This window comes from Macaca nemestrina, chromosome 1 (assembly GCF_043159975.1).
Source record: "Macaca nemestrina isolate mMacNem1 chromosome 1, mMacNem.hap1, whole genome shotgun sequence".
NCBI lineage: Eukaryota > Metazoa > Chordata > Mammalia > Primates > Cercopithecidae > Macaca > Macaca nemestrina.
In genome coordinates this window covers 215,109,179-215,125,612 of record NC_092125.1, presented here as the reverse complement: position 1 = coordinate 215,125,612, position 16,434 = coordinate 215,109,179, and the positions used below count along the sequence as shown (strand labels likewise).

At 56.0% G+C, this 16,434-nt stretch overlaps 1 protein-coding gene across 3 annotated transcripts in view; it reads right to left on the bottom strand.

Moving 5' to 3' along the window:
* Nucleotides 1–16,434, bottom strand: part of LOC105483123 (intermediate filament family orphan 2) — a 50,457-nt gene that overhangs the window by 13,116 nt on the left and 20,907 nt on the right. Inside the window, exons 2-5 of one of the 3 annotated variants that reach the window (XM_071099437.1) lie at nucleotides 3,310–3,370; nucleotides 1,926–2,021; nucleotides 612–752; nucleotides 49–111 (exon numbers count right to left, since the gene is read on the bottom strand). In XM_071099437.1, the coding sequence (XP_070955538.1) occupies nucleotides 49–111; nucleotides 612–752; nucleotides 1,926–2,021; nucleotides 3,310–3,370 (361 nt within the window). The remainder of the gene's footprint in view (nucleotides 1–48; nucleotides 112–611; nucleotides 753–1,925; nucleotides 2,022–3,309; nucleotides 3,371–16,434) is intronic. The other 2 variants (XM_011743793.3, XM_071099439.1) reach the window with 2 other exon arrangements.

Here is a 16,434-nt window from a genome sequence, read left to right as displayed (position 1 = left end):
GACTGGCCCCCCAAGCCCTCTCCAGAAGACAGCCTCACTGGCGCTAACCTGATCGCCGTCTCTCGGGGGCACCCACACTTGCACGTTAGGTCGGGGGGGTATCGAGAGCCTCTTTGGGGGGGAATGAAACATAGTCAAAGGCCAACAGCTCCCCTTCTGAACTCTGAGGTCCCTCTACCAGAGCTCAGGCCAGCTCCCCCAGTTCTCCCCATAACCTGGCCAGGGTTCCCCAACCATGGGGATGATGCCCAGTCCGAGCACCCAGAGGAAGGAGCAGGAAGTGGGGCAGTGGGTACAGTGTAGGCTGGTGGACCAAGCCCTGGAGGGGCAGGAGACTGATTTCTGCCACTTCCTTGAGCACAGCACATCACCCTCCGGGCCTCGATCTCCCCAGCCACAGGATGAAGCAGTCAGACGAGCCTATGAGTCCATGGGTGCCTGATTCTACGTTTACCTGGGGAGGCCACAGGGTCCGGTAGTGCTACCTCTCAGGGAAGGGGAGGGAGTGAGTGGGATGTGGAGGGAAACAGGGGTTGGCTGGGCAGGGCTGGAGGCCAGGGCTGCTCCAGGAGAGCGGGGGGTTGGCTGGTGAGCAGGGCAGCCCTAGTCACCTGGAAGATCTTGGACACGTCTTCCGAGTTCCGCTGCTGTGCGACATCGCACAGCTTGGCCGTGATATCGATTCGGCGGCAGATGTCCATGTCCACCTTCATGGCCTTTTCTTGGATCTTTGTGTCCAGGTCTGTCATGGGCTGCAGGGAGGACAGCAGGGTTTACATGAGCGAGGGATGGAGCAAGCCTGGGGGGCCGGGCACAGAGGTGGGGAGACCCCTAGGTGTCAGCAGGGGTGGTGCAGGGAGGCCTCCGGAGTCCGAGGGTGCCTTAGGCTTTTCCGTGGAGTGGAGGGCTGCGGCGCTGCTCAGGGTGGGATGGGGTCGGGGCCTTGGGAGTCGGGGGCCAGTGTGACACCGTGTGTGCTGCTCTCCCTAAGGGCTGGAAGGCATCCTCCCAGCAGACACAGGATCCATGTTTACTTTGTTAGCGCAAAGGAAAAAGCAAGCCAAACTCCCGCTGGAGAAAGAGCCCTTCTTTTCCCGCCCGCACACCCCGCCTGTCCCCGACACAGGCAGCTCTCTCTCTCGGATGCCTCCCACGACCAGCAGTGGGAGTCACTGAGGACCACAGGGTGGATCCCCTTGGACACAAGTGAGAGGGAGCCCGGTGGCCTCCAACTAGGGTCCTGGGAGGCTTCTACCAACCTCACCCAGCTTCACGCCCCTCCACACCAGGAGCCACGCCAGGCTCAGTCACCCACGTTCTGGCCCCTTCTGCCTTCTGGTGGGGTCTCCCCCTGTACTGCCCAGTGTTGGAAGGAGGAGACCTGGGTCTCCAGCAGCAAGAAGCCCTTTGCGGCCAACAGCTCCCCCCACCCACGGATACTCAGAGGGGCCCCGGATTGTCAAAAAGACACGCACGCCGGCCTTTCCTGGCCTCACGGAGCAACCCTGCCGAAGGCCGCTGGGCCTGCGAGTCTCTCAGGCCCGCACAGACCAGACGGCACCCGGCCCAACCTGCCAGACACCCCGCTGCGCCCAGACACCAAGGCCTGCCCTCATCAAGGCGAGCTGGGAAGGAGTGGGAGCAAACGCACACAGACCATCAGGGGAGCCCGGGGCAGGGCGGGATGGGTTAAGCGGCAGATTAATGCATCTCTACTCAGACCAAGGGAAGCGGAAGTGGGGAGGGGGCGGGAGGAGGGTGCCTGGTCTCCGATGCATCCAATGCATCCGTCATCCTCACGGTCAAACACAGCCAGCCAGGATTCTAACTAGAAGCCGAGCTCCAGAGCCTCGGAGGGAATGAAGCATTTTGCATGATGGGTGTGGGGGAGGTCATGACACCCAGGGGCGGCGGGCGGCACTTACGTCACTCATAAGCCCCTTAAACACCACCAGCTCGGCCTTGAGCCGCTCGATCTTCTCGTTCATCTCCTCCTGGATGGCATCAGCCTCCTGTGCTGCCTGCGGGGACGGAGATGGGGAGGCTTCAGAGGGGCCAGGTCTTCTGGGGATAGGAGGGTCTGGACACCTGAGTCCAGAGCCCTAGGCACCCGATGTCCACCCCAGCTGGGCACCTGCATGCCAGGGAAGGGGCGCCAAGGACCTCATCCTGCCTGGCTTCCCACTGAACACTGCTGACTGCTTAAAACACTTTCCAAAGGATTATCTATTACGTGGGAAAATCCATGGCAGGTATTAAAAGAGCAGGTTAATTAACAAGCAATCCTATTACATTAAAAATATGAGATCAATCCGTGTGAAATTGCCAATATTGGGCCATCTCTGCTTTCAAAAATGACAATGTCATGTGTGTCGACCTAACATGCATCTGAAGAGCGTGGGTGTGCGTCTGCACAGACAAGATCGGAAGGTCATACGCCAGTTTTTCAACTGTGGAGGGGTGGAATTGGAGATCATTTGTATTTTCTTTGTGCTTTTCTATAGCTTCCACATATTTGACCATGAACCCATTAAATTTATAAAGAAAAAAGCACTTTCGTTATAAAAGAAAGGGAGACGTTCAAACTTTTCCTTCTACCCACTGGCAATTATCTTAATCTGCCTCTTTCTTAAGACGATAAATGCTTTCAGTATCAGAATGCAATTTCTAGACATTTTTGGAAGAACTTTTCATGCCTTCTCATGGGGTTGCTACTTTTGTTCCCATTTGACAGAGAGGAAAATAGAGGCTGAGAAGATGAAGTTTGCTGCTCAGGTTACACCACAGGCGGGGGAGTTGCAGAGCCCAGAATGCAGAGATTCCAGCTAGAGCAATAAGGGGAATGTTTCCAAATGCCCACCACAGAGAGCCTGCTCAGGCTGGGAGCCCACCTGTGACGTGCCCACCTGCCCTCTCCAAGGCCTTCAGCCCCAACCGGGGGCACCCTTCTTGCTTGGGGGCTTACAGACCACCTAGTCCAAGCCTCAGGTGGGGAGACAGTGACTGGTGAGAAGGGTCGCTGGTCCCAGCTCATACAGCAGCTGGGACTTGCACCCTGGGACCCAGACCCAGGCTTCTCAACCCCTGCACCAGAGCTCTTGTGCAACACTGTGCCGGTCCATTCCCAGCTTCCAAGCAGAGGAAGTGGAAGAGATCTCGTGGCTCCATAAAGGAGAGACTGAGGCAGTAGGAGGTAACAGAGTAGGGGCTGCGCAAGAATTCCCTGGCTTTGCCGTATGAAGACTGTGCCCCTTGGCCACATGGCTCTCTGGCATGCCTCTCCTGGTCGGGATGTCTGAGGGCTCTTACCTCCTGCAGCGTGTCTACCATGGTCTGAAGGTTCATGCGCTTGGCGAGCTCCTCCTCCCATCTGCAAAAGCCAAGAGGAACAGGTGGTCAGAAGGTGAGCTCCCTGTGCCAGTCCAGCCCTCAGACACAACCCCAACACCCACCCGGGGCCTATCTGGAGCTGGGCAAGGAAGGTGCATTGGGGCATCCATCCCCCCCTGCCCTCTGGGAGCTCGCAGCCTAGGGGAGGTGGTGTGAGAGGACAGCCAGGCTGATGTATAACCAGAGTACCAGGTGGTGGTGACAAGCGCCACATTAAGGCATGAGCCCAGGACTTTGTGAAGAGAGAGGTGGGAGAGACCACCACCTGCCTGCATGCAAACTGTAAAGTGCTGTGCAAGCACTGCTTGCTGCTGCTTCTGCTGTTGCTGCAAGATGCAGTAGCAAAGCCAGTCCTTAGAAGCCAGGCTGCAGCCAGCTCCACTCTCAGGCTCTTCTTTGCACCCATTGTGCTAAGCATTGCGATGCCCCACAGCCTCCCCAAACCAACACAGAACTCTCCTGTGTCGGTGTTATCATTCCATTTTACAGTTGTGGAAACCAAGGCTCGGAGAGGTTAAATAAACGTCTTGCCCAAAGACACACAGCAAGTCAGTGGGTGGGGCTGGAATTCAAACCCAGGTTTGTTTTATTACATTAAAACAAAACTCAATAAATACAGTTCCCACTGATTTAGCGTTTACTATGTGCCAGGCCCTGTTGTTCCAAGGGCTTCCACACCACTACTTTCACATGCATACTGCCCGAAGCTGAACAGGAAAAGCAGGAGGGGAGAAGGCAGAGGAGGGTTCAGCGGACCCCCCTGCCCTTAACCGCAGGAAGGGGTGGGAGCACTTCCCTGGGGCTAGATGATAATACCAATTCCAGAACCACCTTCCCTGAGACTTACTTTGTACCAGGCACTGTTCTACATGAAGTTAATTCAATCCTCATAACCACCCATGGCGTAGGTACCATCATTATCCCCAGGTGCAGAAAGCAAGGCCCAGAGGCACAAGCTGAGCCCAAGGCCAGGGTGAGATAGTGTGGAGCTAGGACTGAAACCCAGGTGGGGAGGCTCCAGACTGGTTGCTCAGAATCCCCTTGCGGAGCTCCTCATAGACCCAGGAACTGTCAAAGCCTGAAGGCCCTAACCCAGCTCCTCCAACAGAGTTCCTCCCTCCCTGGAGGCAGTTGGGGGCAGGTTCTTTCCCTACTGGGATGTCTGTCCATCCTGGGACAGACAGAGGAGCTTCCCTCCTTCCGCACCCGACTGCTACCCTCCCTACATGGCCTCGGAGCAGGGCAGTCTGGAACCCTTTTAGGATGCTGTCGGGGCCAGCTAAAAATAGGCCAGAGGGGAGGGAGGGGTGGAGAGCCGGTTACGTCACCGGCTTTTGGAAACAAGAGAAAACGGATAGTGTTTGCACACACAGAGGAAAATTCCTCCTCTCTCCCACAGGAGACAGCCCCGGCCAGGGCTCCTGGAGGACACACACTCTCTCCCTCTCCCTCTTTCCTCCGGCCTTTCCCAGCCCTAGCGTTAGCTGCTAGGCTGAGATCTGCGTGGGTTCCAGGGTCCAGACCTAGAGGGCAAGGGATTCCTGCCAGGGCTAGAGGGCACAGAGGAAGCTAAGAGGGGGCAGGAAGGGAACCTAAGGGCCTAAATCAGCCGGGACCATCTTACTGAACCTCCCCTCATTGTACAAATGGGGAAACTGAGGCCGGATGGTCAAGCCATTTGCCCAGATAACCTGGTATATCAGGAGCAAGGCTAGGAGTCCAGTCCCAGGCCATCTCTCACCGAGAAGAGCAGGCCCCACATTGGGGACAGGAATCACAATGGGGGAAAGTTCCCAGGCCACTCCACCCCTGCCCAGGAGCACAGGGCATCTGGGGCCTCCCTCGGGGGTGAAGGCTGGAGCACAGGTCCCAAGCTGAATCATCTCTCCTGGCCACGCTGCTCAGAGTGGGGAAGGCGACTCAATTCCAAAGCCACTGAGCAGGGCAGGTGCAAAGGCGAGCCCCAGCGTGGCTCTGGCTGCAGCCTGGCGTCTAGAGCCAGCCCTCTAACACATCTTGCAGCAAGAACAGGAGTAGCAAAGAAGGGCACAAAAAATAAAGAATGACATGGCTCCTCCCTTGGATGCAGGCACCCAGGGGCACCTCCCTGACACTCCCCATTCCCCAGAGGGGCCCTTTGGAATGAGGCCCAGCACCCCTCACTTTTCCTTTGAGCAACCATCTCATGAGGAAGGCGAGGCAGGAGCCAATAGACCCCTTGTACAGATGGAGAAAATGAGGACCGGAGAGGGAATGAGACTTGCCCCAAATCCACCCAAGGTGACAGCGGGAGCCCAGATCTTTGGCTCTCCAGACACAATAACAGCAACAGCACCAGCAACCATTAACTGGGGGGTACGGTCTGGGTGCCACACACCCGGCTCACTGCCTTGGACACACATCACTGGCTTTAATGTGAATTATTAACCCTCCTGGGGAAAGAATTTCTAACTAAGCCTATCTTGCAGATGAGGGAGCTGAGGTTCAAAGAGGTAAAGTAACTTGTCTAAGGTCACACAGCTAGCAAGCAGGGAGCTGGGACTCAAAGCTAGTCCAGTCTCTAAAGCAGCAAGTCTCAGCCTAGAATGTGCACACCAATCACCCGGGCATCTTATTACCATGCAGATCCTGGTTCAGCAGGCAAGGGCTGGGGCAGACAGCTCCCTAGTGATGCTCGGCTACAGATGGCACTGAGTGACCAGGCTCTGAAGACCACACAACCCAGCCCCTCCACCTCTCCTCTCCCCTCCTGCCCCGAGTTCTGCCCCACCCCCTCCGCCCCACCACGTCTCAATCATGTTTCCTGAGCTGCACACACCACACCCCCAGGATGAGCTTGCACAAATGATTTCATGGGCTTTTTATTTCCAAAGCCAGACTGGGTTGGCAGCCGGCTGGCCTGCTCCCAGGAGGTTGAGGACAGACCCCGTATGTGGACAGCAGCTGGCTTGACTGAAGAGCCTGTCGTCCGCCCTGACATCCCTCCCAGCAGTGGTGGAGAAAACCTGGCTCAGCCAGCTCCAGTGTTGACAATGCAGAAAAGCTCTGTCCTTGGACCGTTCTGAGGACTGGCGTGAAGGGCCAGGGGGGCGATGTGCTTCTTATGGCACTCCAGACACCCGCGTTCCCTCCCCACCCACCCAGAGCCAGGGAGCACTCAGCTTAACTGAGAACTGGTCAACCAAGTTGCTGGCACGGAGATTTCAACACCTGCTTCCCAAGCACAACCCTCCCTCTTCCCTGGGTCTGCCCACAAGAGTAAGGTTTCAGTGGGGAGGGTGTTTCAGACAGAAGAACCAACAGAAACAAAGAGGGCAGCAGGAAGGGACAGGCCAGGCGCTGTCTGCCACCAAGAGACGGGTGCACCTACTTTGAGTCAGAGGTTTGCGGACATCATTTCCTTTCAGCCTGTGCAAACCCCACTCTCAGCCCCAGCCCACGGCTGAGCAAACGACTTGCCCAAAGACTGCCTAGGAAATGGCAGCATCTGGATTCGAATCCAGGTCTGGCAGAATCCTACGCCCAGGCCCTTTAAGGCTGAAAGGGGAAGGAAGGCTGGAGTGAACATAAAGAGATCACTTTGAGGGTACAAGGACCAGTTTCCTCGAGTCTCCCTCAGCAGTCCAGGAGCTGTTCTGTTGGCTGGGGAGGGGTCCTTTCTGGTCTTTTGAAGACTCCAGGATATTGACAGGCCTGTCACTGCAGGAAAATGAGGTAACAAACACATCCCAGTGCTCTCTGAGGGGCAGGGCCTTTCCATAGATCCCCTCCATCATACTGCACATGCACTGGGCTGGAAAGCTACTCTGTCCCCACTTTACAGGTAGGAAAATGAAGACCTAGGGCCTATGGACAACTCCAGCCATGGCCAACATGGCTTGAATCACTGAGAGCTGCCCCTGCCCACCCTGACCCGGCAGCGCATAAAACTTCCAAATCCTTCTCTCTTCTAGTGCTGGATGAGAGAAGAGACGTGTATTGACTACCTTCTCGATGGTGTCCACCACGTTAGGTACTCATACCTCCCTCTATAAAATCCCGCTGAGCCCTCCCCTGGGGATCGTCCCCATGTTGCAGATGAGGCTCGGAGGTCAGGTAACTCATTTCCCCTCTTCCTCTCTCCTCCGCAGCCTCCTGAAACCCTAGCCATTCTCCCAGGTTTGTCTCAAATGTCACCTCTTCCCTAAGCCTCACATCCACGTCCACTGTTTGCCCCACAGCTGAAGGCAGCGGAGGCCCCAGGATCTCCTCTTCCCCAGTGGCATGGTCGTGGGATCCCACGGCACACAGCTCTCGCCCAAAGGAGTCAGTCCCATGATGCCAGGGCCAGTGATGGCTCCACCGTGCGGTCACCGCCACTTCCCCACCACCACTGGGGGCTGGTACTCATCTCGGGAGGTCTCAGGCACAGAGATGGGGGCAAGGAGGAAGCAAGAGGCAAGGTCCCTGGCCTAGGTGGGAAAACAGGCACAGGAGCCAGGTCTCAAGTGGGGGTCCAGTCCTTCTGCAGGCCCAGAGAGCTGGTTATGATCATTCCTGTGCTTGCTGCTGTATCCCTGTACCTAAAACTGGCTGGGCACTTGCTAAGGAGTCAGATATTTATCGAATGGATTGGTTGGATGGATGGATGGATGGATGGATGGATGGATGGATGGATGGATGGATGGATGGATACATGGATAGATGGATGGATGATTGAATGAATCCAAAGCTGCACTTACTCCTCAGTGCCCTGATGGCCCTCGCCTCCAGCCAGAGCTCCTTTCCCCCAGAGCATCCTTAGCCTGAACCATCCCAGCCCAGGGGGCTCACAGGAGGCAAATTCCCAGCACAGCCCCCGCACTCGGCTTCATCCATTCGACTCCAGAGCCTCTCCTGGGAGAGGCCAGGCCAGGCCAGGGGGAGGGATGGCCAGGGCAGGAAGCAGGCAGGAGAAGGAGAAACCTTCCCTTTCCCACTTCCCACAGCCCTGGGCCAGGGAGGGGAGGCAGGGATGTCAGGACAAAGAGTGCAGGGAGAGGAAATGACTCCACAAAAGCACACAGCAGCTGAGATCGGGGGCCTTGGCCACCATCTTAGCAGAACAAGCACTCTCTGGGGCTGGTGGCCAGGAGGGGGAGGTGGCAGCACCACCCCAGCCAGATGTGGTCTCTTCGCATTCCTGAGGAGCCACCACTGGAACCACGTGAGGGACGAGAAGTCTCCGCTGGCCACTGGGAAAAGGGGGTGGGCAGATTCGATGCCAGTCCCCACCCCCACCCCACTCAGGGCCAGTGCCTCCCCCTCCCCCGTCAGCTCAAGATGACACACAGACCTGCAGGAAAGGGACCGACAAGCCTGCCCTACAGAGGGGCGGAAACCCAAGCTGAAGTCACCAGCAGAGGGGCTGACTCACAGATTTTTCACTTCCTGTACAGTCAGGGAAAGAGGCTGGAGGCTCCCGCTCAGGAGGAAAGTGGGTGCGGGTCCAGCAACACAATGAAGGCTCCAGGGACGAACCTGGGGCTCCTGGAGTGAGCATCCCAAGACTCCAGGGCAGCAAGAGACGGGTCCAAATTCTGCCCCATCACTTCCCAGTTGCGTGATCTTGAGCAAGTCAGTTACCTTCTCTGGGCCTCAGTTGTCCCCTGTGTGAGTCGGGAAGCCAGCCACCCGCTTTTGAAGGTGGCTGTGAGAACTACAGGAAAGGGACGGTGTGGGTGGAAGCACCCCTGGCACCCAGCAGACCACGGGTGTTCAGCAGCTCCATGCGAACTGCACGGCGCGTGGCCACCTCCCACCTCCAGAGTTGGGAGGGAGGTGTAGAAACGGCCCACCCCTTGCGGGCAGGCGAGTGGCCGGCACGCCTCGGCCGACTCACTCAGGTGAGGCTGGGCTGGAGCCCTCAGTGGAAGACTTCATTCTGGGCCAAGCGTGGGCCTGGCCTCTGGCAGAGGGCAGGTGGGGGCAGAGAGCAGCTTCCGTCCCAGGGGGTGGAGGGCTGGCACCCTCTCAGCTCCACCCTGGCCTCAGGGAGCTCACCCCACCATAGCAGGGCTGGGTGCAGGTGGCCAGGGGCGTGCTGGAGCCTGGCGGCTCAGACCATGAGAGATTTTGCCTGGCTGAGTGCCCCTCAGCTCTGAGCTGCCCCAGCTCCTGTGTTTGCCCACCTGCAGATGCACAGAGGCATCCCAGCATGGACAGTGCCTCGCCCCAGGCCTCACAACAGAGCCAGGGCCAAGCCTGGGGGCCCCAACCGGCTGTTCTTCTCTAAAATAATATCTGAGCTGGAGGAAGAGGTTGCAGGCACAGTGGCAGACCACGGGAGCCCTTTCTTCAAATGCAGTTTCGCAGAAGCGGATGGGTTGGGACGACCAGAGCAGGCTCCCCGGTGGGGTCAGGGCTGCGCGCCCCCAACAGCCCCCATTTGCTTCTGCTGAGCCCTTCTAGAGAACTTGAAAACCACAACTGAGTCAACTTCCTCCTTGCCCACCATCCCCCTCTAATACCACAGACAATTCATATTTAAGGCAGAAAAAAAATCCGATAAGGGAGTGGGGCAGCGCTGGGAATACAATGTGGAAATCCCGCCACTGCTGCTAACACAGGGCTCACCTCCCGGGAAGCTCAGCACTGATGCACATGTGGATGCGTCGCCTCCTGACTTCCTCTCCCACGTGGCACACTGCAAGCCTGTCTTCTCCCCGGAAAATGGACAGCCAATAAGCTCAAGCCCCTGTGTGTGGAAGAGGCCCCCTCCTGCCTACCCTAAGCCCCACCCCCCCGCGACACCTGTCACCACCTCTTGTGGCCTCCCAGCTCCCATCTCCATGGAGCCCCTGATCCCCAGGAAAGGCTGCCTCGCAGACGTGCCCATCAGAGCCCGGCTGCCCAGCTGTACTCCGCTGCTCTCGGAAGGAAAGACAAATTAAATGCCAACTGATCGTCTCCACGGAGGAGGTATTAATTTAATGTGAACACTTAACCAGGGCAGCCGATTCCATTACAGGCGGGCAGTAATGGCCCGGGCAGGACGGAGCACAGGCTGCATGCTGGGGATGGGGGCCAGGTTTGAGAAGCCGCTAATCAAGTGTGCCCCAGCACACTGCCACCCACACAGACACACAAAGCTGCTTTCAACCAGAAACAGCAGCCTCCTCCAGGGATCCCAGCAGGCCAGGTCTGTGCAAGGCTGCTCAGGGGAGAGGCAGAGGCGTCTGACATCCACAGGGAAGTTCCCTGTGGAAGAGAGGGTACTGGGCTAGGAAGCAGGAGGTCCTGGTTCACATCCTGGCTGTGTTGCTAATTCGCTGCATGACCCTGAGCAAGTCCCTTCTCTGCCCTGGGCCTCAGTCTCCCCATCTGTAATAGGATCTCCCAAAATCCCTCTGGACTTGATATTTGCAGTGCTATTTGCACACCCTGGATAGGGCCCTTCCTTGAAGTCCAGAAGAGGTGACAGCCTCAGGGACACCAACTCCATCCAGAGTCATCCTGAGTGCTATCAGGGCTCTGACAGCCTGCACTCAACAGCAGGCACCCGCTGGGTGCCCTCTCCCAGAAGAAGCAGCACGGTGTGGGAGCATGCATTCATTTGTTTGCCCCCTCACTCATTCATTCCATAAACAGTTCCTGAGGGCTTGCCACGAGCCCCGCAGGCCTTAGAGGGTCAAAGTTGTAGGCGTTTCTGCAGACCTCTCTAGGAAGGGCAGGTGAGCTGAGAAAGTCATCTGCCTCTGTGTGATCCCCTGAGGGCCTGCCTACCTCAAGCTAGGAGCCTCAGTCTCCACCTCTGTAAAATGGGGATAGCAATCCCACCTCGTAGGGCTCATGGACAGATCAGGAGGGCAGGCTCAAGTGAGGCACACAGGCGCCCTTGAGAGATGATGCCCATGCTCTTCACCGGTGTCACCTCGGCTCTACCTGCCTGGGGGAGGGAGGGGCAAATGGGTGGGTGAAAGTCTGGGCCCCCTAAGCAAGGACACTTCTCCATCCTGTCCTAGCCCTCTGGGGACCCAGGAGCAACTGAGAGAAGTGGCGCTGAAATCGAGTTGCTAAGGAGTTTTCCCAGCAAGGAGGTGAAAGTGAGTCCCATCGCCAGGCAGAGGGAATGAGCTGCGTAGGGTCATCACATTCCCCCCACCTGACATTCCCCCAACTTGTTTCCTGGTGACCAATGGGGCCCTTTGCAGGGAAGTTAGCTGGCCTCTGGGCTGTCTGCGGTGAGCCATCAGGACTTGAGAGAGGTGAGTGGGAGAGAACGGCAAGCCCCTAAGTGGGCTCCGGCCCCCAGCCACACACCCCTTCAGGCAACGAGGCGGCAGCCTTGTGCAGGAAGTCCTGAAGCTAGTCCTGCCTCTGCCCCAGCTGGCTGCATGATCTGGGGCAAGTCCCTTCCCCTCCTCTGGCACCAGTTTCCCGTCAGTAATGCAATGATGTCAAGCTGGATGAATTCTAAGGGCCCACCCATCCAAGCCAGAAAACAACTTCCATGATCCCTGGACAAGCACCCTACACTGACCACAAAGCCACCTGACAAACCACAAATGCTCAAAAGCCAGCCGGGATGCCAGTCCTTGCGTTCCAACCAGTGTGTGTAGTGGAGAGGGGAGCAGGGGTTCTGGAGACAGAGGGTCCTGGGACCCAATCCCAGCTATCCATCTTGCAGTTCTGTGACCTTAAGCAAGCTATGACCTTCTCTGGGCCTTGGTAATACCGCCCAGCTCCGAGGGGTTTTGCCCGCATTCCATATATGGAATAGCATATGAAAAGTGCCCAGAACAGTGCCTGGTCCACCACGAGCATGCCATTGGTGTCATCATCTTCATCCTCGTGACCTCCCAATTACAGCTGCTCAGAGAGGTGGTGAGAGGCTGGAGAGTGCTCTAGGACCACACTGTAAGTGAGGGGTCAGACTTGAACCCAGGGCCATCTGACCCCAGAGCCACTGTCTGCATCACAGCCATGTTGTTGATGGTCATGACAATGAGCTAGACGCTGCCTTCACCTGGCTGGGTGGCTGGCACTACACGGGGATGGCGTGGCAGAAGGAAAGAAGCCAGATGCTAATGCCACAGAATCCCCATGCCAGCAAAACCCATTGAAAGCCCTGTTTTTGCCCTCCACACCCCATAGACGTACCCCAGGAACTAACGGGCATGCCCAGCCCTTTGAGGTCTGTCCTAACAAAGGCCATGATGGCAGCAGGTGGGTCCAGGGCAGGAGAGCCCAGCTGGTCTCACGGCACCTTCCAACACACACAAGGCATTTAAGGGTGTTCACCCAGGCCAGCTGTTGGCTTTTTTGGGCAACATGGGGCCCAGGGAACCCCCAGGTCACCTGCCCCAATGCCAATCTGAGGTTTCAATTGTTTTCTGAGGTGCCTGTTCAATTTCCCTATGTCTATATTTGCTCAGATTCCCAGCATCATTCCCACTTGGTATCGCTTATCGAAAACAACTTTGGAGAGGCTGAACATGGGGGCTCATGGCTGTAATCCCAACACTCTGGGAGGCCGAGGCAGGAGGATCATTTGAGGCCAGGAGTTCAACACCAGCCTGAACAACATATTGAGATCCCATCCCTACAAAAAAATTGTAAAAATTAGCCAGGCATGGTGGCACGCACCTGTAGTCCTAGCTACTTGGGAGGCTGAGGTTGGAGGATCCCTTGAGCCTAGTAGTTTGAGGTTGCAGTGAGCTAGGATCAGGCCACTGCACTCCATCCTGGGTGACAGAGTGAGACTCTGTCTCAAAAACAAAACAAAAAACAAACAAAAAACACCTTTGGAGAAACTGCAGCTCTGTGGACACTCACAATCCCAAGCAGCATGCTGGCCAGTGCCCTCCTCCCACTGCTTCTGTCCAGAAACTACACCCAGGTGGGCACTCCCCCCACCCCTAAAAAACCAGGCCACTCCAAGGAGGAAATTGTCTCAACCAGCATCTCACAGGGAGGAAAAATCTGCATCGTAAATTGCAGGCCACCATGAAGTTTCTGGAGCACCAATGCCAACCTCTTCCAGGCTTGGGCACCCCTTCATCACCTCCTTCAGGGAGCTTTCCATGACTTCCCCGGAATAAGTCACTATGCCCATTCTGATGTTCCCAGTCCTGAACTCACACCTTCAGTACTGGCACCCAAGGGCTGTAAATTTTCACTTCCCTGTCTCTCTCATCAGACTCCACTCTTCTACAAGAAGGGCAGAACTTGCGTTTATTGTAAAATGCTGATTAGGTGCTAATCATTTGACTCCCACAATCTCTAATTCTCACCACAGTTCTGCGAGTCGGATGTTATCATTCCCACTATACACACTCAGGTGAAATGACTTGTTCAAGGTCAAATCCAGGTCCGTATGGTTCCCAAGCCTCTCTATGGTTTGACAGTGTCTCGTCGGCTCCATAAGCCCCACTCCCTGCCCACACCCCTAGCACATCACTTCGAAAATGCCCCCGGATTACAATGCCAGGGTCAGACGCACAGATGTGTACACATGGGGTCACAGTCACTGACCCAGAAAAAAAGTCACTTTGCCCATGTACTTATTTCTCAGCGCCAGAGAACCCAGGTGCAGGAAGGTCTCGGCGCACCACCACCTCCACTGCCAAGGCGATGAGCTGCGGCCGGCACGTGGTGAGCGAGAAAGGCGCCAAGCTCTGGAGCTGGATGGAACAAGGTTCAAATCCCAACGGTACCAACCACACGCTCCTGGGCAAGAGATTCCAATCCCTGAGCCTCCCCATTTGGTCATCATAAAGATCCCGCCGCCTCTGGAGGCTGCTACAGTTTGTGAAAAGGAGGGTATACACAGGCTCCGAATAAACGGAGGCTCTCGTCCCTTCTCTGCCTTCCCTGTCACTAGCTCCAGGGTCTGAGAGAGCAGCGCTCTTATTGCTGTGGTCTGGAAAATGTTCTGTTTCTTTCTGGCTCCACTGCGCTATGGAAATCATGGGGTTGCAGGGAGGTTGCAGCTTGCCATCCGGCCCCCAGGCACTGAATGCAGAGATCTCACCCCTGGCCCCACTAGACTAGGATGCCAGGAGGAGCAGAGGGTCTGCACTTCTGAGCTGTGTGCCTTTGGGCCAAGCACTTAACCGCCTGTGCTCCAGGTCCCCTAGCTTTGAGCAGGGGCTAACGGAAGCACCTGCCTTGCCAGGTTGTTGTAGTAGATGAGTCAACACACATTTCACACTTAGCACAGTGCCCTGCTCCCAGTAAATGCTCCATAGATGGAGGCTATGATTAGTCATGGAACACGGCCTTTCTGCTGCCCTCCCTGCCATGGAAAATGGTAACTCAGCTGGAGGGCAGTTCCTCTGGGTAGACTGGCCAAGGCCCCAGGGACGAGGAAGGGTACCTGGGTGCCAAACCAGCCTCCTCTGCTACCAATGCCCGGCAACACACGGGCTGTCAAGACACACAAGAGGACGTCCCATCTCCCTTGTGTCCAATTCGGCACCACATCCCAGTGCCTGGCACAAGATCTGGCACTGAGAGAGCCTTCGTGAGCAAGGATTGGGTGTTTCTGGAGACACCCAGGCCTGGCAGCCCGGAGTATTTCCCACAGCCCAACTCAGGCTGGCTACCAGCTTACATTTCATCTTCTTCCCCCAGGACAGAATCAACAAACATTTCCCAAGTGCTCACCCAGGAGCCAAGTGCTGGGGACACAGAAGTGGATTAAGAGAATTCTCTTCTCACTGACAGAGGGGAGGCGAGTTCCGGAGCTCTCGCCGGGGCAGGACCTCTGGCTCCTGCAGCCTCAGATCTTCAATCCCTTCAACCCAAGAAGCGTGGGAAGATCTGGGCACTGGCTGCCCTGTGCCAGGCAAGCGGGGATGGAAGGGAATGCTCGCCCTGGGCCAGGGGGCATCTTCCTCTACCCATGAGTGAAGGGCCCCATCCAAGTTGCCACTGCCCATTTGTACCCAGGGGCAGGAGGGAAGAAATCAAGCATCCACCATCACACTGAAAACATCGGTTCCCTTCATGGGGGACGTGGGTGACTGGGGATTATGGGGTAGAACTGTCACTCTGTCCCCTCTGTATCTTTTCTTAATACACATAAGAGGCCAGGCACGGTGGCTCACGCCTGTAATCCCAGCACTTTGAGAGGCCGAGGCAGGTGGATCACTTGAGCCCAGGAGTTCAAGACCAGCCTGGGCAATATGGTGAAACCCCATCTCTACAAAAAATACAAAAAATTTAGCCAGGTAGCCAGGTGTGGTGGCACCGCTTGTAGTCCCAGATACTCAGGAGGCTGAGGTGGGAGAATTACTTGAGCCCAGGACCTCAAGGCTGCAGCGAGCCAAGATTGCACCACTGCACTCCAGCCTGAGTGACAGAGCAAGACCCTGCCTCAAAAATAAATAAATAAATAAATAAACCATACAACACACCATCTTAACCATTTTTAAAGTGGCATTAAGTGCATTCACACTGCTGTGCAACCATCACCTCCATCCATCTCCAGAACTCTTCCATCTTGCAAAACTGAAACTGTACCTGTTAAGCAGTAGCACCCCATACCCCTCTCCCCACAGCCCCTGGCAACCACCCTTCTACTTTCTGTCTCTGTGGATTCGACTTGTGGGTACTTTGTATAAATAGAATCAGATAGTATTTGTCCTTCTGTGAATGTTTTATTTCTCTCCTTTCTTTTTCTTTCTTTCTTTTTTCTTTTATTTCTTTTCTTTTCTTTTTTTTTTTTTTTGAGACAGGGTCTCACTCTGTTGCCCAGGCTGGAGTGCAGTGGTACAATCACAGCTCACTGCACCTCCACCTCCTGGGCCCAAGCAATCCTCCTGCCTCAGCCTCTGGAGTAGCTGGGACTATAGGCATGAGCCACCACACCCAATTCATTTAAAAAATTATTTTTTGTAGAGATGGGATTTCACCATGCTGTCTAGCGGGTCTTAAACTCCTGGGCTCAAGCAATTCCACCTTGGCCACCCCAAAGTATTGGGATGACAGGCGTGAGCCACCGTGCCTGGCCTGGCTGATTTCATTTAGCATAATGAAATCAGTTCATCCATGTTGTAGTGTGTGTCAGAATTTCCCCTC